The 26322-nt window shown below is 52.0% G+C and overlaps 1 protein-coding gene across 3 annotated transcripts in view; it reads right to left on the bottom strand.

Annotated features, from left to right (window-relative positions):
- Ufd4 (ubiquitin fusion-degradation 4-like) overlaps positions 1-25442 on the bottom strand; it is a 160138-nt gene extending 134696 nt beyond the window's left edge. For 2 of the 3 annotated variants that reach the window (XM_075698741.1, XM_075698743.1), the window contains exon 1: positions 24698-25442. In XM_075698741.1, the coding sequence (XP_075554856.1) occupies positions 24698-24837 (140 nt within the window). In that variant the 5' untranslated portion in view covers positions 24838-25442. The remainder of the gene's footprint in view (positions 1-24697) is intronic. The other variant, XM_075698742.1, reaches the window with a different exon arrangement.
- Between the last annotated feature and the right edge of the window lie 880 nt (positions 25443-26322).

Genomic DNA, 26322 nt, shown 5'->3' with positions numbered 1-26322 from the left:
AAAACTGCGCGTTTTGTGGAAAGAGGTGGAGTCCTGTACCGGAAGTATCTAGACCGCCGAGGAGTGGAGTTCGATCAGCTGATCGTGCCTCAATGCTATCGTCAGGATCTGTTGCGCTTGTCACACGGGGGTTCGTGGTCCGGACACCTAGGAGTTAAGAAAACTAAGGACCGTCTCTTGCAAGAGTACTATTGGCCAGGGTGTTTTCGGGACGCAGACCATTTCGTGAGGACATGTGACACTTGTCAGCGGGTGGGCAAACCAGGGGACAAATCAAGGGCGCCGTTGAAATTGGTACCTATCATAACGGAGCCTTTTAGTCGGCTCGTTATTGATACAGTGGGACCTCTGCCGGTAACAGCCACGGGGTACAGACACATTTTGACTGTGATCTGCCCAGCGACAAAGTTCCCTGAAGCAGTGCCGCTTAAAGAACTCAGCTCAGTTGAGATAGTTAATGCACTACTGTCCATATTTGCGCGAGTTGGTTTCCCTGCGGAAATCCAATCAGATCAGGGCACAGTGTTCACTAGCGCTTTGACGACAACTTTTCTCGAAAGGTGTGGGGTAAAGCTGTTACACAGCTCAGTGTACCACCCACAGTCGAATTCCGTTGAGAAGCTCCACTCCGTCATGAAGCGCGTGTTGAGAGCATTGTGTTTTGAACATCGAACTGACTGGGAGCTGTGTCTGCCTGGGGTGATGTTTGCATTAAGGACCGCGCCGCATGCAGCTACGGGGTTTTCGCCAGCTGAACTGGTGTACGGTCGCTCGCTTCGGTCTCGGCTTCGCATGCTTCGAGAATCGTGGGAAGGTAGGGGCGACGACCCAGTCGTGGTGGAGTACGTACTTAAGCTCCTCGAACGCTTAAGAAGGGCACAGGAGTTGTCAGGTGAAGCAATGACAAAGGCCCAGCAGAGGGCCAAGGTTTATTATGATCGGACAGCCAGGGCCCGTCGTTTTGAGGTGGGCGATGAGGTCATGATATTGCGCACATCGCTAAACAACAAACTAGACGTGCAGTGGGAGGGCCCAGCACGAATTGTTCAGAAACTGTCGGACGTTAACTACGTGGTAAGTCTGCCAGGAAAGCGGAAAGCACAGCAAGTTTACCACTGTAATCTGCTCAAACCTTATAGACAAAGGGAAGCAGTGGTGTGCATGATGGTAAACGTTCCTGAAGAGCTTCCGGTCGAGCTTCCGGGACTAGGCTCAGTGACGAACAGGGAAGACACCGGTCAAGTCATTAGTGACCTTATCAGTAAAGCACCGCTGTCGCCCGAGCAGAAAACCGAACTACACCAGCTATTACAAGAGTTTCAAGGTCTGTTCTCTGAGAGGCCTGGTAGGACTTCTGTACTTACTCATGATATAGAACTTACCTCCCCAGAGCCAGTACGATCCAAGGCGTATCGGGTGTCACCCCGCCAGAGCGATATTATGGAGGCTGAGGTAAAGAAAATGCTACAGCTCGGTGTTATTGAGGCAGGTGAGAGTGATTATACCTCCCCTTTGATTTTAGTTGAGGTACCGGGCAAGGAACCTCGTCCTTGCGTCGACTACCGCAGGCTTAATTCCATCACTAAGGATCAAATTTATCCGATCCCTAACATCGAGGAGCGCCTTGAGAAAGTTAGTAGCGCTCAGTTTATTTCCACCCTAGATCTTGTCAGGGGTTATTGGCAGGTTCCACTTACAGAAGAGGCTAGTAGGTATGCGGCGTTCATTTCACCAATGGGAACATTCCGTCCTAAAGTGTTGAGTTTTGGTTTGAAGAACGCGCCATACTGTTTTTCAAGCCTCATGGATAAAGTGTTGCGGGGACAGCAAGAATTCGCTTTACCGTATCTAGACGACGTAGCGATATTCTCCGCATCCTGGTCTGAGCATATGACACACTTGCGGGCAGTGCTAACCCGCCTGCGCGAAGCGGGCTTGACAGTAAAGGCTCCTAAGTGCCAGTTAGCACAGGCCGAGGTTGTCTACCTCGGTCACGTGATTGGTCAGGGTCGTCGCCGCCCCTCTGAAATAAAAGTGGCCGCTGTGCGAGACTTTCCGCAACCGCGCACAAAGACCGATATTCGGTCGTTCTTAGGTGTCGCCGGCTACTATCAGAGGTACATCCCCAGGTACTCTGATATCGCGGCTCCCCTGACGGATGCTCTAAGAAAGTCAGAGCCTCAAACAGTCGTCTGGGACGAGACAAAGGAAAGAGCTTTTAGCGCCCTAAAGAGTGCCCTAACAAACCAGCCTGTGCTACGATCGCCAGACTATACAAAAGGGTTCGTTGTTCAGTGCGATGCTAGTGAGCGAGGCATGGGCGTTGTACTGTGCCAACGGGAAAATGGAGAAGTAGAACACCCCGTCCTGTATGCTAGTCGTAAGCTGACCAGTCGTGAGCAGGCGTATAGCGCCACCGAGAAAGAGTGTGCATGTCTCGTGTGGGCCGTTCAGAAATTGTCATGCTATCTAGCCGGCTCGAGGTTTATCATTGAGACGGATCACTGCCCTCTCCAATGGCTGCAGACCATCTCTCCCAAAAATGGCCGCCTCCTGCGCTGGAGCCTCGCTTTACAACAATATTCCTTTGAGGTGCGTTACAAAAAGGGGAGTCTCAACGGTAACGCCGATGGCTTAAGTCGAAGCCCCTAACGTAGGAATCAGCCTCAAAATTGTTTGTTACTGATGTTTTTCTTCCTGAGGCAGGATCTTTTTTAACATATTGCTTTTGTTTAGTGTTTCAAAGTGATGATATGCTTTCTAGTGCAATTTTTCAATTTATGGACGCGTTCTGAGTGATGCTAGACTACTGTAAGGAACTAGGCAGTGGTATAAAAAGGGGAAAGAGCCTGGCAGGGCTTAGTGAGGGTTGTGCCGTGCTTGCTGACTGAGCGGTTGAGTTTCAGCGTAGTTCTAACGCTTGCCGGGAACGAGAGCAAAAATGTGAACTCTCCCGAAGTCACTTTGCAGTGTCCCGTGCGAACCTGAACGAGAAAACGAGGCCTTCTCTGTGCGCTGCGCTCAAGAAACGTCGAGGGACGCCCGACTTCGGTTATGAGCATCATCGAGCGACATCCCTCCGGACAGCGGATGCAGTCCCCTGTCCATCGGGATCTCCTTCCCCCGGCGGGGCGGTCTGTTGCGTTTCGCCTGCGACACGCGGTTTTTGCCGGCGCGACTGCGGCGGGGCGGCAGACATTTTGGCCCGTGCGGCGTCGCCGCAACGCTCCCCGCCAGGCGTTTCCAGGCATGTTCCGATGCCACGTGTCTTCATGTGCGTGTGTGAGTGTATGTGCCATTGTGCCCGAACCAGGCGATGCGACAGCAGGGGTCATCCTCCCCTTCCAGTCATTGTGCCTGAACCAGGCGATGCGACAGCAGGGGTCATCCTCCCCTTCCAGTCATTGTGCCTGAACCAGGCGATGCGACAGCAGGGGTCATCCTCCCCTTCCAGTCATTGTGCCTGAACCAGGCGATGCGAAAGCAAGGGGTCACCCTCTCCTTCCAGTCATTGTGCCCGAACCAGGCGATGCGAAAGCAAGGGGTCACCCTCTCCTTCCAGTCTTTGTGCCCGACCGGCGGCAGTGTGCGTCACCTTAGCCCATTGTACACTCACGTGCTCGTCTATTGAGGGGTTCCTTCTTGCCCTCAACTGCGAGAGTATAAAAACAGCTGCACCCGGACGCCAAAAGGAGGGCTCCGATTTCTTCTGTTGAGTAAAGTGCTCTCCCGTCTCTCTACTTCGGTCAACCTGACCGCCAACTCTTTGCGATGTTAAAATAAACAAGTTGTTTTGTTGTTACCAGTCGACTCATGCTTTGCCGGGACCTTCGGATGCTTCCAGTTGTACCCCAGGCCGCCAGGCCAACGCTACCCTTGGGGCTTGCGACCCAGGTACAACCACGGGCGTCAGCGCCGAGTTCCCAACAACCGATGCCATCGGTGGGATCCAAACAACTTGCTCTCACTGTCCGTCCGTTACGCCGCAGCGTGCTTGAGTCCTCATTTGCGTCGTATTCGTCCCGCATGCCGTCGTCTTTGACGTTGTGCTGCCGTCGTTGCATACAGTTCGCGACAGCGATAGTTTTGCAGACATGGCGGGGGGGGGGGGGGGTTTAGTTGGGCGAGTGAACGCGGCCGCAGCAAGTGAGTTTACAGCAGCGTAAAGCCGTAAAAGAGGTACATCGCGGCGGGTGCATTAGGCATAGAGACAGGCTCGCCACTACGGTGCCGCACGACCACAACGGCGTTGCAACAAACACGTCAAGGCCAAACTACGCGTACACATGTGCTGGCTCGCGAAAGCTCGTGAACGCGCGCCTACCCATGCCGATAGATGGCGGTGTCGTACGCGTCGAAGCGCGGCGGGAGCACCGGCATCTTCTCCAGACAAATATGGGTGCTGTGGCTGCTTCGCAAAACAAATTCGAAGCCGTGTCTACCAAGGCGAAAATAGTGAGCCGAGTGGGCGCGCGTCTTGTAGCTTCGAACCTTCGAACCTGTTCGTCTTGTAGCTTCGGGCTTGTGGGGCATTCTGGAAACTTTAGGAGTGCAAGATGGAGTAACCAATTTCTTAAAAGACATCTATAAATGTAACCGTGTGATTATGCAATAGGAAAAGTAGGTTTCGGAGCCTGTAATGATTCGGCGGGGGCTTAGGCAGGGGTGCCCATTGTCACCTATGTATGATGTTTATGCTGTACCTACAAGGTTTAGAGGCCAAAATACAGCAAAGCGGACTCGGCTTCAACTTATCATTTTTCAAACAAGGAAAATTGCTTGAACAGTCATTACCGGGACTGATGTACGCGGATGATATTGTATTGATGGCTGACAATGCAGAAGATCTGCAGGGATTGATGGACATATGTGGTACAGAAGGAGACAGATTAGGCTTGAAGTTTAGCAAAGAAAAATCAGCAGTCATGATTTTTAATGTTAACATTTGCGGCGAGCATACGGTACAAGAGGCCACGCTGGAGATAGTCGATAAATACAAGTACCTTGAGGTGTGGATAAATAATGGCATTGAGTATCTGACAGAGTACGAAAAATATCTAACGACTAAAGGTAACAGAAGTGCAGCGATTATGAAGAGTAGGGCACTGTGGAACTACAATAGGTACGAGGTAGTACGAGGGGTAATGGTTCCAGGCCTGACTTTTGCCAATGCATTTCTATGTATGAGAGCAGAGACCCGGCAACAGTTGGAAACTAGGCAACGTGGTGTGGATAGGCACGTTCTGGGAGCACATGGCAAGACACCAAATCTTGGGGTGCGGGGGGATCTGGGATGGTCTTCTTTCGAGGGCAGAGAGGCTAGTACCAAGGTAGCATTTGAGGAGCGATTGAGAAAAATGGGGGAAATGGGGTGGGCTAGGAAGGTTTTCAGTTACTTATACACGAGGAATGTGGACACAAGGTGGAGGAAGCGAACTAGAAAATTGACAAGCAAATATTTGGGCAGCAGTGGGAGGACTGGTAAGGAATCATCCGTCAAGAAAAAGGCTAAGAAGACAGAGAGGGGTATGCGGAAATCAGAGATGCAAACCAAATCAGCATTAGAGACATACAGGACGTTTAAGCAAGAAATAGCCAAAGAAAATATTTACGATAACTCTAAGGGAAGCTCATCGTTGTTTGAAGCCAGGACAGGTGTACTACGGACTAAAACGTACCGAGCCAGATACCAGGAGATAGATTTGTTGTGCGGGGCGTGTGGAGAGGAAGAGGAAACGGCTGAACACCTGATACTTGCTTGTAAACAACTTAACCATGCAGTTGAATGTAATGGGGAACTATTCAAAGCTTTGGGTTTTAAAGACAGTGAAAGTAAAATAGACTTTCAACAGGTAGAAATAACTAAACGGAGGCTATGTGATTGGTGGATAATATCAACGCAAAAGTAAAGGAGTAAATACATAGGTATGCATGCATATAGTACCATTCAAGGCTAGGTGGCGCGCGCCGCCGCCCGATTCAAAGGGTTGAGTCTCAATCATCCATCCATCCATCTATCCAACCGCTATTCCTCGCGAGGCGCGACAAACGCAAGCTTTCGCGCGCCGGCAAGCGTACGCGTAGTTTGGCCTTTAGAGAAGAAGCGAAGAGTGCAGGCACACGAATCAAACTGCATGTCAACGGCAGTGAAATCCGGCAGGCGCAAAAAAAAGAAAAAAAGAGGCACGTGACCGACTCGCACGCGCAGTCTCCCCCCTTCGATGGCGCGAAGCAAGGACCCGAAACAATGCGCGGCGTTCGAACGCACCCTTCGCGAGTGCTGCAGGGAAGGCCACCTCCTCCGTCACAACATCGCGAACGCAAGTGGGGCCTGACGACGAACGACATGTTACAGGCTCTCGGCGGCAGCCTTCTACCGTCCCGTAACTGCGCTGGTAATCAGCGTAGCGTCGCGTGTTCCCAGGAGGGGGGGGGGGGGGAGCGCACACAGAAGGGCGTCGCAGCCGAGCTGCATGAACGCGCGTTCCGCAAGAGTGACTAACGGGCACGAGAGATGATTCTGCCACTCATCCTCACACCCGCACGGCACATCTCTACCGCCGACCTCGCGGCTCGCTTTGCGGGGAAGCAGCTGGGGGCGATGGAATGCCGCCACGGCGCAGGCGAGGGCAGGGCGAAACGACGGACGACGGCGCACAGAACAAGCAGGCAGGCAGGCATGCAGAGAGGACACACGGGGGAGGGAAAAGCGAGCTCAGCGAGAGGACCCTGCCGTTGCCGCTCCGTTCGAGCGTCCAACAGCTGTGTCGCCAGCTAAACCGGTACACGGAGTTGCGATGCCTGTATAACACGCACATGCCCAACGGCAGCGAGACTCTCACATTCCACGAAACGGCGTGTCAGTGCAGGCACGTAGCTATCGGACCCGCGGATAGAGGCTAGCGCAGATGCAACGCAAAAACACTCGCGGCGACATCGACAACTCCATGGTAGTGTAGCTATACGTGTAAATTGCCTACACTAAAGGGTTCTGGCTATCAGTAGTCATCGGCATAAATGACATGGAGCCAGTGACATTATGCCTTCAATGTCAAGGGCGAAATTAATTCTAGAAATTGTACCCGGACCAGGACGTTCGCAAACCTCAATTCCACAGCTACGGGGATATTTTCTCCACAGTTTGCTCTCGCGTAAACGCGGACGACTGGAATTATAGCGGCGCACCTGACAATAGAGTGTTTCACGTGACAATAGAGTGCACCTGACAGAGGGTGTAGACAGAAAGAATAGAGAAGACGTTAATTATTAGGACGAAGATGGTGCGGAAAGTGTCACAAGATGTCGCTACCAGCCTCGTGTGAGCGGCGCCTACGTCTGCCCGAACTGGGCACTTCCGTAAAGAATATATGTGCATGGACGAGCTAAAGCTTTCTAGTATTCCCCAAAATGAATATTTCGCGCTCAGCACATAGTCTACTAGGCAAGGCCTGAATATTAGCCACTATCATCCTTATCACGTTACCCCCACACACGCACCTAAAATGTCTTCGGCCATCGCGGTAGGTTAGCACGGAACGGTAATACCTTACAGCACACCGCACTTGCCGTGCGGTAACTTGCCACTGCTAAAACTCTCCAATGAATCGAACTCGAAACCTACTTGAACGTACGTATCGAATACCGTCGTGCGCGCAGGCGCACCCCCCTCCCCGTATCGAGACGTCCAGGTCAACGGGCGCGACGAAACAAAGGCGAACAGGTTGTTCGCCACTTCGCAATTCAAGGTCGCCGCCGCGCGCTCGAGGGGTGAACAGCGTCGTTCCGCGAACTGCGCAGCGCAACCACGACCCAGAAGGTCCTCTCCGCCACCGCCCGACGGGACAGAGGGTGTTGGACAGGCCAGCATAACCCTCCCCCCCTCTGCCTCTCCCTCCGCGGCAAGCCCTGCATCTCCCGACGTTCTCCCGCACCGCGGCTACAGACTGCATGGCGGTCGAACGCCAAAAGCAAAGCACACTGTCGTGCCTTTCTGTCAACACATTTCGCACTCCTAGCAAAGCAGGAAGAACGAAGACTACAGAGAAAGTTAGAAGCGCTCAAAAAAAAAATATATATATATATATATATATATATATATATATATATATATATATATATATATATATATATATATAATAATAACTATAGAGTCCGAAGCCGGCCGTGCCCGTATCGCCGAACACTGGAATTACAACTATACATTGCACATACCAAAAATCGTCTGCCTGCTGTCACACACTTCCCACAGAGTGAAGCGCACAGAAACACACGGTAGAGTCTATCTATACCGGGGGGAGGGGGGGGGGGGTACGCCGGTGAATTATATGTGCTCGCATAAATTACAAATGCAGCGTCTTAGCGTTTCTGCTGCTGTTAAACGAGCGTACTACGCGTCACGTTATTTACACGCTCCCAATCTACGAAATTAACCTAGGCTATCAACAATCACACGCACATAAACAATAACACACGCACATCGGCGCCATTTAACGACCAACCGGCATTGCAGCCAGCGAGAAGGGCACGCGGCCTGGCCTGCTGCTGCAAGAACGCCAAGCGCTGAAGTCATGCGGCACGTGTGCATCCCCGCGGGGTGGCTTTGTTGCAAGCCCCGCCGGCAACGTACACGCGTCTACCGTCACGCGGACGGGGATAGCGCGAAAAACGATCACTCGCAGTGCGGGAGGAAAAGATACTCAGGCTCTTCTTTCTCTCTCTCTCTCTTTCTTGCCGGCCTCCTCGCATTCGCTTTTGTTGAGATGAGGGGAAATAGAAAACGGTGTCGACCAGGAAGCTCGCGGAAGGCGCGCCGATTGGCGCTACGAACTCCGCACAAGTCATCTTGGGCGGGTATTTAATTCCACTCGAGGAAGCGCGACCGCAGAAAAAAAAATGGTACCGTAAAAGAATCGCGACACTATCCCGTCCCCGATTGCTTGCTCGCTCGACAAACTCCCGAGTTCCAAGGACACGACACACTAAACACGTGGCCAACCCCGTAGGTGGGCCGGTATTCACCGAATTCACGCTGCAGAGAGATCCCAGTTTCTTTTCCTATCGTCCCATTCCATTTTTTCTCACTTTTTTTCCTCTCTTCGTCAATAAACGACGCCACTCGAATCAGCCACTCGACGGCCCGCGTGATAGGAAAACAAGAAACTGAAACGAAACGTCACAAGATACGGGCCCGGCGCGACCGATCTTAACGGCGAGGTCCGAGCCATTGACGAAGGGCGAGAAGAATGAATGAAATGCCGTGAAACAGAGAAGGCCAAAAAACATGAACGTAGTAAGCCGCTATAAAATACACTAAGACCTCATTACGCAAAAGTTGTAGTGGGAGTCACAATTACTTCGTGATATCCAATGCTGCACGTACTGCCATATGAATTCATGGGGATTTCAAGGAAAACTTCACTTACTTCGTTATATTCATTATTTCGTTATATACCGTTTCGTTAAACGCGGTTTGACTGTAGTACCAAGCCTGTTAGAAAACACGATGCTTTATACGAACGCGATGACAAGGGTCGTTCGCGGGAAAAGGCCAGCACCGTAGTAGTAGTTTTTTGATTGTTCAGTTATTTTGCACGAAATGAAGGAAAGTAACCAAACTACTGCTCACTGCACTGCAAAAATGTCTAGCTTCACCTGCTGACACCCAAAGAGCTGTCAGCATTGGGGATGGATGGGGTTAAGGGGAGGAAAAAGAGAGAGAGAGAGGACAGAGTAGGAGAAACAAAGTACGTCCACCTGTCTAATGGTGATGTTTATTGGCATCCCACCTGAAACGGGGAGGAGACCGTCACCTGGCCAGCTTGATTTAATCAGCCTTCACTACCATCTATCACCATCTAGCCTTCTGACTATCTGATCTCTATCTCAACTTTCGTACTCAAAACCTTTCTCACTATATTGTGCACACCGTCAGCTACGCTTGCACCGACTCCGGTTCCTTCCGCGCGGGCTCGCACAACGCCATCTGAAACGCCGAGAAGAGCGAAGGGGGTGCCAACCACCTACGGGCACACCCGAAAAACACCGGGCGCGCGCTTGGGGCGGCACGGCAGCAGCTACGACAGCCGGCCGGGGCTCGTTACCCCCTTCGTCCCACGCGCCCTCCGGGAGAGGTGAACGAGCCCGTGTATGCATCGGGTCGCGCCACCGGTGATCGGTCGGACAGGTTCGCCCGGGCGCAGCCACCGTAGTCTGGGGAGACGGGCGAACCCCGCCGATCGCCGGGGTAACAACGATCAGACCCGTAATAATCAGACCCGCGCCCCGCACACCTTGAAGGTGTACGGGGTGCGCGCGTGACGACCGAACGCCCACGCGAGAGGTGCGAGTCGGCTGGCCGGCCCGCCCTGCCGCTGCTGCAGCAGCAGAGGCAGCCCAGCGGTGGAACGAAGCACTCCTGCCCATTTGCTTTTTTTTTTTTTTAACGCTTTGCTTATACCGCCGGCCAGGGCAGCGCCAACAATTACGGGGGAACAGAAGGCGAGCGCGGAGACACGCGGCCCAACCCGGTCAATTACACGCGCTGATTGGTAGACGGTCGTCGGGGCATTAAGAGCGCCGCTGCCACTCGGTACCGGCGCACGCGAAACTTCCTTGCATTTTTGTTGTTGTTGCTGCTCCATAAGCGCAAGTTTCGTAGGCGCAGCAGTCGTTATTGCGCTTTGAAATGTAACAGAATCGCGGAATCGGACATCAGCGCCCACACGCTGCGTAGAGTGAACCGCAGTCGCGCCCAGCAACGGAGAGAAAACGCGGCACCCGCCGGGCACGTGACCGAGTCTCGCTTCGAATCGGCGCCGCCGGCCGAAGTATTCGTCGTGGAACAAAAGCGCGGAAAAGCCGGGGCACCACAGCAAACACAATAGGACGCAGCGCCTCCCACAACGAGGCCATTCATTAGGGCCGCGGCCACTAGTTTCAGAAGTGAATCGAGTGTGGTAACAAAATCAACACAAACGACACACACGCGCAGAAGCACCACACTGCTGCGATTGCGCGAGCGCTCGTTCTCGCTCCTCCAAGGTGGAGGAACGTTTACGAAAGGGAAGTAGGTCTCACCGGTTTTTCGTTTCGGGGGTGCCCAAAGTCTGTACGAGGCGGCGCTTTGGGCCAGTGAGCACTGGCTTACGCAGTGTTTCGACTAGTTCGGAACCGTAAAACTCGGCGCGCATTGTAAACGATGCTTAATAAAGTTTTTTTTTAACTATCAGCATTTTCCCTCCATTCCAGCTTCCCCCCCCCCTTTTTTTTAGGCGCGGCTCTTAGGCGCCCGTTATTGCGGCAAGCGTCGGCGTAACCGAGCGAACGAGCATAGCGAAAGATGAAAGAGCGAACGCGCGGCGGCAGATAAAATACGCGAGCCGCGAATGGCGGACGCCAATGAGAGCGACCCATCGAGGAACGAAAGCAGAGGAGAGGGCCCGGCCAGCACGGACGTGTTGGAGAAGTCACGTGCTATTTTTCGCAAAGCAGCACTGGGACTGGTGCTCAAACGTCAACGCTACCATAGCAACCACGCTCCTGAAGCTCTCGCTGCTGCTGTAGGCCTCTGAAGAGTGAGGTCGGTTTTTTTTTTTTTTTTTTTTTTTTTTCGGGCCCGTGCCTCTCTCGCAGCAGATTCTGTTCGCGAGACAAACTTAGGCGGGTGGGGTGTGTAAGCTTGAAAGTTGCGTTTCGGGTCTGTGAGTGTGAGTTGTCAGTCGGCAACAGACACACTCAAGTAATCACGGCACGGGTCATCGTCGTCTTCAACGTGCCACGGGAAAGCACAGGGGCGCGTCCACTTCAATAATCTGTTCTGACGCGCGTCCGCAGCACACACTACCGGCGGCTCATTGCAATGCAAGTTCAAAGCTACCGCCTACCTGCACCGGCGAGCTAGTCGGAGGCGCCAACGGGATATGGCACACCAAGATGGCTGCGTTTCCGCCTTCAAAAACGCGGCGTCAAGGCCTCTCTTATTTTGTTTATTTCGCCCACGAGGCCTCCAGCGAAGCGCGCGCAGGAAAGTGGCGCCATGCAGTCCCGTCCGACAGCTCGAGGCAGGTCTTCATCTGCACGCGCTTGACCTGCAGATAACATTTTCGACGATCGCCGTCGCTGCTACACGTCTCTCTCAAATTATTTGCCTCAATATGCCGCGATGTGAAAACATTTATGGAGCTGCGCTCAAATTTGGCACAAAGCAGTATCGTAATCGTCGGTGCCCAGTAAAATTAGCCCATCATCTAGGCTAATTCATCATCAGGCCGTCATCTAGGTAGAGAGGCCTAGGTCTCAAATCTGCAGCCCACAAATAAAGTTTATTCCTCCTCCTCCTCCTCCTCCTCCTCCTCCTCCTCCTCCTCCTCCTCCTCCTCCAAGGACTTCATAGCAGGCGACAGGTGGCCCCTATTTTCATACTGCCGCTTCCTAACCATTCGGTATATAAAACATGCACTGTACGCCCACCTGCTATGGTCTCGATATGAGACTGGCAGTATTGTAAATAACCGCACGTCAGCTCAATAAACAACTCCACAGACCGACGCAAGAGGTTGAAGCCGAGCTTCGAGACTGGCACGACGGAAAAACTTCACGAGGCAACTCAGTTCTATTTGCGCACTTCGTTCTCCCCATACGGTACAAACAGCAGACCGGTACAAGGAACCCTTCGAACGCCGAGGACAAACTTTCCGCTCGAGGAAGGCGAGAGAGGCTTAAAGAAAAGAAAAAGAACAAAGAGCAGGAAATGTTTCGCCGCCGACACCAAAAACGGGGACAGCCGGGACAACGCGGCGGCGGCGGCGGCAAGCAAGCGTTGTCGCGGCGAACAGCACACGCTCGTCGGCGGGGAAAAAAAGGGAAAGAGAAAAAGCGCCACCAAGAAAGGAACCAGGCACGGCAACAGACGGCAGCGTACGTATTCGAACGATCAGGCTAAGGAATACCAGTTGCGACTCGGATAATACGCACTGCCGTTACTCGACGAATTACTAGTGCCTGGCTTGCTTATGTAACAAAGACAAATACTAAATAACTAAAGCAAAAGGACGGGCGGAAAGAAAATTTAGTGCGGCGTTCACTATTTGTATCGACCATGACCGCAGGTTCGCCCCACGATGCACCGCGCTGCAGCTACCCTCGTAAACATCCCTTGTATACGGTGTGTGTGCGCGCGCTTATTTTAGCTGCACCAAATGTTTAATTATTGCACGCGTCATATAGCACACTTCTAACACTTGATATAAATTACTCGACGAGGCGGCCATTATTTCTACTGGAAATCAGAACGGCTAAGGTAATTACGGTAAAAAATGTTTATTCATTATTTTACGGCACACATGTTAATCTACGAGTTCGCGAAGAGTAACCATGTGGAGAGAATCTGGTTAACTGCACCAGTTCCCAGGCATTCATTTCCAGCGTCCTACGTGAGAGAAGGCACGCAGTCAATGACACGTTCGAGCCACGCGACAGCGAAGCGATACAGCTGTCCACTGCTACCCGATCGCAAGTTGAGTCGAGAACAGGATCTGTCCTAGATGTGCCACGAACACGGAGGCAGGCCGTAGGACACGGCGACGGGTGAGGAACACGTCGCCACGGCAGCATCGAAGACGCGGGCGCCGCGAGAAGACCGACGCAAACAAGGGCCGGCGGGAAAGGGAAACATTCTCGCAGAGCGAGCCGACTCGGAACAATGAAAAACGAGGGAATATAAGACCCCCCCCCCCCCCTCCGACTCGTCGTATCCCTCCGTTCTCGGGCGCGCGTGAAATCCGCACGCTCGAGGTCAGCATCGTCGCCATTGAGCAATGTTTACACGGCTCCGGCCCGCTCGGCAGACGTGAGGAGGAAACGATGCGCGCGGAGGCAGAGCAACAACGCGAACGCAGCGAAAGAGCACGCGGTTGTCTTTCGCTCCAGCGTAACGGCGGCCGTCCGACATAATGGGCGGCACAAAGCGGGACGTCTCCGACCGGTCCGGGAGGAGGCAGCGCGCTCGACTGGAGCGGGCCGCCAGACACAAAGGGGAGGGGGGGGCGAGCGGAGCCAGAACACGGCTGCGGCAGCCGCTGTCTCGAAGGCAACAAAACAAGGCGCACTCACGGACGGGACGAGAAGGAGAGCGAACGAAAACAGCACGGTCGCAGGCGCCTCGAGTATGTTCTCGGCTAAAAGTAAAGGCCCCACCACCGACGAGTCCCGGCGGTATGCGTTCTGCTTCGCTTATAGTATGCGCCTGCGAAGTACTAGCGTCGGCTGCCCTGCTACCATCCCACTGACAGTGTGTGTAAGGAATCGTTTCACAGCAGGTGAAACTTGAAAGAGTTCTAACATTACAACCTGTCGGCCAACTTAAGCATGCGGTTGTAGCGAAACCACACGATAACCCGCATCGTTACGTAATGCAAGACGACATACCTCGGAGGCACATCATCCTTTCCGGCAGCCACGACTATATTGCTCCTCAACGTGCATTCTGCGTAAAATATCCAATAAAATATGCAACAGATAATAACAGCAATGCGCAAAGGGACATAGAACTACTGTGCAGCGTCAGCTCCCGCAGTACGTCATCGCATACGCCCGGGCACGCTCGAAGGACGTCGCCGCTAAGCCTTACCGCGAGCAGCTAATCGACACTGTGGGGGAAAAGGACGCCGGAGGACGGCGCTTGTGCGTCACGCGCGGTGCTGCGTTGCAGTAACACTTACGTGATTGCGGGTTATGGGCATCGCAAATGCGAAGCCACACGGAGACGACAAGGTTGCCGCAGAGTGGTTCTTCCTCGTGTTGCGAAGGTAAAGTTGACGAAGGATTGTTCGCACTTTATTTTTCTCGCGTTTTCTCGCGTTGCGTGCGAGCCCGACACGACTGATGATGGGCAACGAAGATGCGCATCCTTGAAAAATAAAATCACATAGTGAGCTGCAAAAGCACAATCGGGGAGGGGGAGTAAATGAGTAGGGACCGCGAGATCTCCTAGCCTCCTGCATATTTTTCTTATGTGTTCATTATTTTTTGCGTGAGGAAGAATGCTTCACGTTTACGTATTTTTGTGTGCGCGCGTGTGTGTCGAACGTCCAAAAAGATTTCGCGCCGCCGCCTACAATAGGCGTCGCTTGAGTGCTCGTTCCAGAAAGCCTGACGAAATCGGAGAAGGAATCAATCAGTATTAGTATCTAACAACTGACTTTTGTTCAACGGTTCTGTCATGTCTATAAGGACAGGTATTTCGGTTTCCAACTTATCTATATAAAAAAAGAAATTGAAAATTACATTCTGGGGATTGACGGGCCAAAAGAACCACCATCTGATTATGAGGCACCCCGTAGAGAGGGACTCCGGATAGCTCTAACCACCTAGGCTTCTTTAACGTGCACCCAATGCACGGACAACGGGAGTTTTGGCATTTCACCCCCATCGGAATGGGGCCGCCGCGGCCGGAATTCGATCCAGCGCCCTCGGGCTTATTAGTGCAGCGTCACAGCCACTACGCCGGCTCTATTTACCTTTATAACCAACGCCGAGTACACCGAGGGCGCTAACGGGTACACCAGAATTTTCTCTCTCTCTCTCTCCCCACAGCAGTACACAGCAGCACTCGTTCGCGTCACTGGCCGTAACGGCTGAAACGGGCGAGCGGTAGGTGTACGCAGGTTCCGCAACTCAGCCTCCCTTCACGTTCGGCGGACGGCTGCAAACTAGACCGGAAACTAGCCGAAGCGAGCCGAACGAAGGAGCGCGAAGAACCGTCGCCTCGGGCCGCTCGACCGAGCGAGTGCGCGCACATCCACAGGCGGGAACTGCCAAGGACACGGTGCGTCCGCCGCTGGCTGGAAGACAGCGGCCCTCCTCGCCGCCGCGTTGCGCACACACCTTGATTGGCGCAAACAACCCGCCGCCGAAACTCCCAAGGACGACTCCGCGAGGAACGAACGGCTGCTCGGCCCCCGACAAAGCCGAAAAGAACCGACGGCGGCGGCCACCGAGCGGACGCCCACGCTCGCCTCGCAAACGCATCGATGCCAGAGACGACGTTTAGCTATTTTTAATTTTTTTTCTTTCTTTTTCGTTACGCGGTTCCATTCTCCTTGGAGTCGACGTCCGGGAATGGCGCGGCCCCACGCCGGATCATTAGAGCTAGCGGAGACCGTGATGTGTCCGTTGCAGACGTCGACGCTGGGAAAAAAGGGGGCCGCCGCCAAGTGGGCAATGAGAAAGCCGTTAGTAGGGGGAGGGGGAGGAGGTCGAAGGCCGACGACAGCAACGCCGAGCTGTGTTTTTGCTTTATGGCCGACCGCCGTTTCAAAGAGACACGCCGCGGACGTTTCGCGGGAGCGCGCGACTGCCCCAGCGGCAGAGCGATTTGTTGTCTCCCGATATATATATATATGGTCTCAGGTGGTGAGGCTACTGAAAATTCCCTAGCGCGAGGGCCCCGCCTCCACTGGACGTCACCAGAAACGGCCATAATATATTTGTTTGATTTGATGGCTTCAAAGTCGTCGCTCGTCATACTCGACTGCTTCGCTATTAAACATTCGCTCACTTAGGCACGATTACGTGAGAGACGAAAGACGCGAGCGGAACGAAAAACGGGAAGCAAAGACAGGCGGAGAAGAGATGCACAAGGACGGCACGGAGTGATGTTTCTTCAAAGGACCGTCGTTGGGGAGTTGGCCTGTAGAAAAGATGTGTTTAGGCGATGCGCGTCTCTCTCCACAGCATAAGAATCGTTTACCGCAAGACATTACCGCCACTTCCTCTTGCCTGTGACGATTAGTTCTTTTTTTTAAAGGTGCCATGGAAGCCAAACTTTCGCGCGTAAATTATGTGTATCTGTTAAACGTTATCCGTACCATAGCAAGCTGACAAGATTTGAGTTCATGCGGTGCAGCAAAACATTTGTATTTTTTTAAATGTCGCAGTCGAATAGGCACGGCCGGAAACAGCTCCCTCCGGTAATAAATAGAAGCCCGGTCTCGAAGGTCGTGCCTTTGTGTACTGCAAATACCGGAAGTGATTGCAGGAATTCGAAATACGTCACGGCCGCCATACTTCGCTTCGTTTTTGCATGCACTTCTCGGCGCATATCGGATACTAGACCGGTACTGCTGTTTACCGCGCAAGTAAGGAACTGTGGGCACAATTCAGCGGCGACGTCCTTCCTACGCCGTTATGGCGCGGAGAAAGACGTCCGATGTGGTTTCCAACTGTTTCAAAGCAGACGACACGGAGGTGGCCCCTCAGTTCCTGACGTCACACAGCCTTGCCAAAAGGGCGGTTGGTCTCGGTGGAAGGAGTTGAGAGGCAGCGATTTCAAATTAAAATTTCGGGTTAAAATGTAAGCAGAGAGCCCAGTTTTCTTCCTTCTTTTTAATAGGCATATTGGGCGCTCCACTCTCAGTTACAAATATAAACTGAAAGCTGCTGGACGACCGTGTAACGGCCCCTTTAGCAATGAATTTCAAGTATCGTACTTTCCTCGACGCGTAGTGGCGACCCGCATTTTGTTCTCGCGACGATTGTACTGTATCAAACAAACAGACATACATTTGCCCACCTACGGCGGACAACGATAACTTGCCGACCGCATATGAGCGGGAGATTCTCAAGTGAAGTAACCAGGAAGGACGTCGCGCATGCTCGAGTACTGCGCAACGACGGCAGAACAATCGCAGTGAGTACGCCCACTTACTCGTACAGCTATCTCGAAATCGCAGGCCATCAAGAAGCTCATGCGCTGCAGATTGCAGCATAATGGGTTTAGAAAAAGCGTGGCCTTTACTTTGAACTGGTAACAGGAAATGTTTTTTCTCGCCATGTGAATGAAAGCAGAGTTCAGATAATACTTTAAAATGCCGGCCATAGGAGACGAATCGCATACTAACTGGCCCATGTTTCGGTGCTCGATTCATGTTACCGGTGCGCTACTGTCGGTACCCCACAAACAGAAGAATCAGACACCAGGACACCACCAGCGCTTGTGGCGTCTGCATTTTCTATTTCCGTTTCGCTCACGTTTTGCCGATCACGTGAATCAAGAACCTATAGCTACCAACTAGCCCGTTTAACAGCATCACTTGCAGGTTTCGGTTCTTCTACTACATTTCACCACCAGTATGAACTGATTTCACGTCGCCGTTGAACGGCAACAGATTCCGGGACGTTTTCCTGCACTTCTTTCTACCTACCTCGCCCTGCCGCCATTCCCCGCCAACACCTCCGCGACTAAAGCTCGGATCCGGTTTCGGGTCCACGGCCACAAAACAAGACACTGCGCAGCTCCATCGCATCGCCACTACCTCTCCACCTTCTCGCATTGAAAACGAGAGACGCAGAGACAACGCGCGCACAGAGCTGCGGTGGTCGTTTTCGGAGTCGCCGCTGTCGTTGCACCGGGCTTTAGTTGCACCGGGTGTCGTCCCAGGGTGGGTGAGAACATGCCGGGGCTTGTGCAACACCCGTCGCCTTGCACAAATCGTCTTCTCTCCCTCTCTAACGTTACACGGGCCAGGAGGTAGCGAGACAACAAAGACACGGCAGTGCCGAGTGATCTGCAAGCCAAGAAAAAAAACAAAAACGGGATCCCCTAGGAAGGGGAAGACGGAAGGCTTCGAAGAAGCAGCACGATGGAAAGGCGCCGAGCGTTGGCGCGGACTTTTGCGCAGCCAAAAAGAAAAGAAAAGGAACAACAGAAAAAGAAAAATACGGGTCTTGGGAAACAGGTATGCGCAGGCGAGGCGAACAGAAAGGAAAGCGCGCGTGTTACAAAACAGCCCCTTGGATACGCAGCCGTTGGTTCTCCGCACCAAACCGGAAGACCTCGTCCACCCGTTTCTGTCGCCGTGGGAAGGATTCGTTTGCCCAGAATATTAACGAGGGGTCCGTGCGGTCGAGCAGGCAAGTTGTGAAGCACAGGATAAACGAAAATCGCCACCAAGTGGGAGAAAGATAACGACCGGGACGGGTTTAATGTGTGCTGCATGGTGTACGACCTCTAGCACATGCCGAGGCATCATACGTACGGCAGAGAACGCGACGACTGAAAAAAGAAAGAACAACTACGCGCAAGACGGGGCTGTACAGTTGTGCTTCTGCGTCCGTCTCCCGTTAATTCACGTCGCGTCTTCTAGGCATAACCAAGTATAGATCAACTAGCCTAGCAACAAGTATTCATGTATAATATTTCACGTCACTCCATACTCCTCGCACTTTCCTGTTTCCTCGTAACTGCCACGCAACTCGATCAATCCTTGTCCAAAACGACGAAGCAAAAGAGGGCTCTTTCGAGGCTAGAGCTTCGTTTATTACTAGAGATTCGTTTATTATTATTACTATTACCATTATTAATGAAAGCGCAATGTACTCTCTACACTACCACAAAAGATGCTGCAACCGAGTCCAGAGAAAGCCGAAGCCTGTTGCCGAAACGTCGCTGATATTGCGTCAACAAATGCAAACGGATGACGTTACCGTGGTCACCGCCTAGGCGGAACCTCGCCTGCTTGCACACGCCGGGCAGCGCATTTCAGACGGCGACCCTGACAGGCGGTGCTTCGGCCCTTGCGTTATGTCATTGCTTTCGTCGGCCTTGGAAACAATGACCACGCAATGTTGTCGCACGCGCTCCTGACCATCTGACGCTTATTGTGAGGCTAAGTTGGCGTTTCAGCGTGAAACTTCACATTTAGACGTTACAGATCATTTCCTCACATTTTGTTTAACCTGTGCACGTGCATTCCTGTTAAGCGTGAAGTTACCGCGCTTATTGCGAGAAGCTTCCCTGCGGGTTTCGGAAAACCCAACGTGTAAATGGCGTAAACGCGCGTTAATTTGCAATTTGAGCAAGCTCACACCTTAGACGAAACAAAAAGCAGAAACCGGACAAGCAGAGGACAGCGCTTGTCCGGTGCCCGGCTTTGGCGTCTCGTCTAAGGTGTGCGCTTGTTAAACGGGCAGGTATGAACCAATTACCCCAGCAACATTTTCTAGGCTAGGCTTGAGTCGTCTTGCTTTGTCGATGTGTGTGTGTTTCTTTAATACTGCCTGCCTACATTTACATAATGAACCAACCATCTCAAACCAAAGTTTTATGAAGCAATTTGAAGGAGGAAAATGTACAAAAAAAGAAGCTCGGTACTTCCCTCCGCGTACTTGTTATGTCCTGTAAACTAGTACGAAGGTGCTAATCGGACCGGTTTGGCCTGCACAAACCTCGTGGTAAGATAACACAAATTGACAACGCTTAGCCGAAAGCTAAATTCAAGGAGTGTGAAGCATTCCGTGAAACCTAGGGAGTTTCATGGCCTTGAAAATGAATGTTTCAGATCCAAGGTTTCCGAGGGCCACTACGAACACTAGTAGATTGCGTCACCCTCTCTTGCGCATCGAATTGCCGTCTATTCACTCCAACCGCAGCAGGCGGAAAAACGAAGCCGAAAGCTAATTCATGTCTATCAAGCGCGCTACAACACATATCGGCCTATTCGAGAGGTCTGCAACGTGGAGATTGATAGCGCGCTCGACTGCTCGCCGCACAAAAGAGCGGCCGAGCGTAAAAGGCTTAGTAAAGCCGAAGGCGAACCTCTGACGTCACACGCCGTCTGCAACATTTCTGGGGCTTCGCCCGCTAGCATCAACAACACCAGAACGCTGCACAAACAGGAAACGCCGTCTGAGTATATCGTGCAAGTGAAAATCTTCCTCAATTGGAAGGCTCATGCGAGGAAGACAGACACGGAAGAAAAATAGAAAAGGCCTTTTCTGATTCGATTTTATTACCGTGTCGTCTGCCACGCGCAAACGGCAAGGTATACGTGTCGTCTGTTGCTATACCAGTAAGTAAATGGAAGGAAATTCGCGTCATCTTATCGCGATCAATGAGAGCACAGCTGGGCAAACGGGGCCGCACGCAGGAGCAACAAGTTACTACACACACACACACTTTAAAAAAAGGAAAAAAACAAGAACACTGCGGACCCACAGATTTCCTACATCGATTGTGTACGGAGAAAGAAGCATGCTCGATCGCGTCCACCACGCTTGGCCGACGTTTGAATTTTGCATACGACTCCGCTGAGGTTTTTTTTTTCTCTTTTTTTTTTTTTCTGCTCTCGAGTGCGCTTCAAGGTCCCAGTGTAATCTCGAGTTCGTGACTTGCCCCACAGTTTCTCGAACAGCCGCCAGTGACCCTATTTCTCGCGTCCAGGGACAATGTTCACGAACAATCGAAGAGAGAAACGACTTCTTGAAAGTCGCGCACTGTCTTTTTATTTAGCTTTTGAGATCTCACTCGCTCCAACGACTCTTGAAAGTCGCGCACTGTCTTTTTATTTAGCTTTTGAGATCTCACTCGCTCCACATAATGCAACGCAACACAACATAGCGTCCCAGAAACGTGAAGTTAAGCTGAGCCCGCAGATGACCTTTTTTTGCATTTAACGACTCACCAGTGGGGGCATAGAATTCCATGATGATTGCGAATGGCTCGCCCTCGGAAACGGAATGGTGAAATGTGCCACCGTACTCTATCAAACCATTAAAAATTTAATGCAACTCTGTGTCACTGTATTTTCTGATTTCAATTCCCCGCTAATAAGCGAATTCACGCACTATCCTGCGACGACGTACCGTATTTTATTCGACGTCACTGTTTCTTTTTTTATACTTGTGCGACGTCAATCTTGCACTCTCATTACTACATTCGACGTCACAGTGACGTCATAGCACAACGATTCGAATGCGAAATTCAAGAAGGAAAGCTTTTAGTATCCATTTCCTTTCTCCGCGGAAAAGAACACTGCAAGCTTTCAGAGGGAGCCAACAATGTGTTCCGGCTACATCAATAGGCGAAATGGAAGTTCTAATAAGGTAATAACGAAGACTGAGTATTAAATTATCTGTCGCAGAAACCGCTGGCACGTAAACGCATCCACAGAGCATCCTCAACTCGTGCACGAAACATAAACTAGGCCAGAGACTATATTGACGTAATCTATAGGCCCGGCATATCCGCGACTGTAGATGCAAATACGTCGAATTCGTCAGCAGCCAGCTATCCATCCTCGCACTTGCAGACGGCGCGCAAGCTGTAATGGAGATCCGGAAACACAAAGAATGGCTGGCGACTGATGCAGCCAGTTCGATTTGCCACTACGATTGTTCGCACTCAACGCGAGCTACACGCTCCCTTTGTATGAAAGAACAAAAAAGAAAGAAACGCGAAAGTGGAGCACGCGAAAACGCTTAGTACCGAATTGCGCGAAATGCGGGCGCGCGGGGACTCGCCGCAGTCGTCGCTTCTGGGATCGTTTACGTCACGAAGGCTGACGCTGCTGCTGCTCGACCATTTTGTTTCCAGGTCAGCGGGAGGCCGCAATTTGAAGCGCTCGCGCAATTTCCTCGTTAAATTTAACTCCTTCGTCGAGGTCTCGGCACGACTTTTCGGGGCTCACGCGTGCTTGCACAAGACGAGCACGAGGAAGCGAAAAAAAATAAATAAATTGTGGCCACACTGTAACGAAACAGTAATTCAGGTTACACTGATAGAGCATCCTTTCAAAACTAAATTTCCTTAAATTGCACGCTGATAGGTTGACTACTGGAAGAGACAATGGAGGCCCAAGTTCCATTTCTCTAAATTCGCGCCGAAATAACTGCTCTGATAGGTCAGTGTGCATGACGTCACGCATTTCAATGCATTTGTTTATTTTTGGCACTTGCGACTTCGTAAAAGATATTGAAACTTGACAAGCTTCGTGGTTTGCTACTTTATAAGGCAGCGTTAAAATAAAAAAGAAACACACTAGGCCCCCAGCAGCAGCCGCAAGAACCCATGACGTCACGACGAGCTCCTGGTGAGCGGGAGTCGCCCGCCCGTCCTTAGTCATTCCTACTTTCCCGGCTTAAAAAGCATATTCTGACAATAAAAGCGCCTATTTTTTTTATTGTAGCATGGTAATTTACTAATACATTTCAAATTAGTTTCTTCCCCTTCAGTGTTCATAACCTGTAACGGAGTATCGGACTGATTCAACCTGCATGGCGGGAACAGAAGTACGTAACTTGTTTTTCAGCGAAGGTCGATCAACGTAGCGACGGAATTCACAAAACTGATTTTATCTCACTGTGGTTCGAATTAACCAAGTGGCAGACTGTGCAGGCGCCGCTACGACTTTGTGTCGCAATGGAGAGAAACCTGCGGGGGCGGGGCTTCTGCACGTGGCAGCGTTTTACAATAGCCTCCTATGTTTTGATCATGGGTCAAGAAAAAAGTCAGAGGAGGCATGAAGCCAAACCTGTCGGCCGAACACGTGATGGCACGTCGAAGTGCTCGGTTGGTTTTAGCGTTCCCGCTCTGCAGGCAGAGCCACGGAAGGGCAGCTGAACAAACGCGCACCGAACGAAAGCACTGCTGGCGTAGCTACTGGGAACAAAACGTCTCAGCAAATCTCAGAGTTCTTGCTCCGTGAGCTCTCCGCAAGAGGTCACGTGTTGGGCCGCCACTGAGCAAAGGTATGGGCTTCACGGAGCGTTCGCTTGACAAGGCTGGCTGCGTGACGCAATGCTCTCTCTTAAACTTTTTCCTTCGTCCATGGGTTTGACAGATTCTGGTTCCCTAGAAGAGATGCTGAATGAGCTTAGTTACCACGTGCGAAGGTTTCCCATTGCCCAAACGCGGAAAAGCAGCAGAACATGTTAAATGTAACGCTCAGTGATCTAGCTTGTGTCAATTTCTTGTTGTAAACAGAATGTTTTCTCTTCCCCAACCTAAACTGAATGTGAGACTTTTTTCGGGAGCTCTCTTCCTTGTACAAGCTGTCATCCCAGCCGCAACGAAAAAGAACTCCTTGCAAGACAAGATCGCCGGTGGTAAAAAGACGGAAAGATGAGTATGTTGGTAAAGGCGGGCAGGAGACGTGAAACTGCGAATCAAGACCGCCTGAAATGCAGCCGATATTGCTTGTCGTCGAACGTGCAAGTGCAATATAAAGGTATAAAAAAAAATAGGCTGGTTGGAACTTGGTGCAGGTTATCTTGTAATGCTCGCATGCCGTGAAACGCAATATCGCCAGAACTGCGTGCTTTTTTTCGTCTTGATAACGTCGGCACGGACAAAAACAGTGGTATAAAGTAGCTCACGATTATTTGTTTACAAAAATAAATTCGAATATGGCGAGCTCGACGGGTCTTCAAGTAAGTGCTCCGCATGAATGGCATTCATAGCTGTGCAACAGAAGATCTTAAAGAGAATGAATGCTACCGCCTCTGCAGCCAAAGAACTCCCCCCATAGTGCTCATCCCCCTCTCCCCCAAGCTCCCTCGGTCCGGCTTTGTTACGCGACTACTGCCTCCGATTCCCGAACAGAGAAACTGGGAAATGCAATCTAATATAAAGAAGAAGAAAAAAAGAAAGCGGTACAACACAGCTACGGTAGCGACGCGTTTGCAATCAAATTCACTTGAGGCCGCGACGCACAACAAAATCCTTCCGCAAGATCGCTCCTGCGTTGTCTCAACCTCGTGGTCGAAAAATATTATAGGATTCGACGCAACTTAACGGGGCATATCGGGAAGAGAAAACACGGAACAAAAGACGCCCTGGAGCGCCAAACCCCGGCCAACCTGCCCGAAAGGCAAACGCCACATTCCACGCAAGAGAAGCGAGAGCGAAGTTAGGGCTACGCACCTTTCGAAGCAGCGGTCCACGTTGTCCGACATGAGCAGCAGCATGCAGAGCTGCTCGAGCGCGATGAGCTGCATGTCCCGCTCGTCGCCTTGGCCCATGTTGAGCCATTCGAGCAGCGTTTCGGGGTCTGCGTCCGCCATATTTGACCGCAGCAGCAGCAACCGCCGCCGAACTCGCTACTGTTCCCTCGGAGCGGAGCAGAAAAATAGCACACACACGACTCGGTTGTGTCGAACGGCAGACGTTGCGCTGTAGCAAGGCTGACCCCCGGCAAGCCGAGGTGGGGGTCGCGGCGCCGCCGCGCAATCACATATCCGATGGACCACGTCGCGTAGTGCTCAAAAGACGAGACGATGCCTCACGCAGGCACGTTGGAGGCCAAACGCGAGGAGGGGCACAGCAGCCGGGTCGGGGTCCCGCGGCACCGTCGACGGCGGCACACTGATTCGCTGCTAGGGCTCGCTGCGGCGACGGCACCATTCACACCATTGGAAGGCCGTGTCGTTGCACCTCGGACGAATCGGCGAGGACGTTGCAGGCTTTTATCCACGGGTAGGAAGGATCACGGGTCCGAGTTTGTAAGTCACTGAAGAACCGGATCCTTCCTCCCGGCGCTGAACGTAAACGATTTCAAACGCGGGACAATCCGACAGGGGGGAAAAAAAAAAGAGGGGGTCCACCGCACCGACGAAGGAGGGACGACACGACCGAGTGCTAGGCCTAAAAGCGGCGCACTGACGCGGCGTAGTGGAAATGGACCGCACGCCCGCCGCGCCACCGCCTCGGTCACGTGCTTTCCGGTCTCCTCGCTGCCGAGGAAAACAGCTGATTGCAGACGACGAACTTTCTGGATCGCTGCCCTCGCCTTTGTCGCTGGGCGCTCGCTAGAGGAGACGCGAACGGTGGTAACATTGTTTGTTTGGCCGCAGACGTTGGTTGCTGGGCTTTGCTAATGATATTGCTCCAGCGCTGTTCCGAACGGTGGTGTTGCAAGTGCGTAACGCACAGCTCCGTTTCTGAGCGCGGAACCCTCGCAACATTTGACGAAATGGCCACCAATGTAGTACACAACTTCGCTAACTGATTTACATGACAGAAATTTCATCCCTCGCTGGGCGATATCAGCACGAGTACATATTCCATCTTGGAATCGAGAGCTGGCTTTACGCTCCAAATAAAAGGCCAAATCGTTCGTTAAATATGAACAATAGCTCAATAATCGAGTGAAAAGTAAGCGCAATCAACGCCGCCAATACAAACAACGCCACAATAAGTATCGAGACAATAAGCTAAATGTAACTCCAGAATCAGATTGCCGTTGCAGAGTCCGCAGTATGGTGCGCGCGCTGAAGCAGACATTGAGCGACCACGCTCCGGAATCGTCATATCGGCCAGCAACGCACTTCGCTGATGACACGTAAACTACTTTATTTGCTTCAGCTGCACAACAAGAATGTTTTTTGCACGACAATCGCCAACTTGATATTAATCGCGGCATTTTGTGAACGTCTTCCAGTGTACCGGTGCTGCCCTCTGCCAAACACCAGCGGAACCTCCTTGGCGCGCACATTTGATTTCCATTAGCAGCGAACAACCTCCAGTTGAACACTTCAATCAATAAAGTA

Source organism: Dermacentor variabilis, chromosome 7 (assembly GCF_050947875.1).
Source record: "Dermacentor variabilis isolate Ectoservices chromosome 7, ASM5094787v1, whole genome shotgun sequence".
NCBI classification, from domain to species: domain Eukaryota; kingdom Metazoa; phylum Arthropoda; class Arachnida; order Ixodida; family Ixodidae; genus Dermacentor; species Dermacentor variabilis.
Note: the sequence above shows the minus strand (reverse complement) of the source record. Positions and strands in the feature narration are given on the sequence as shown.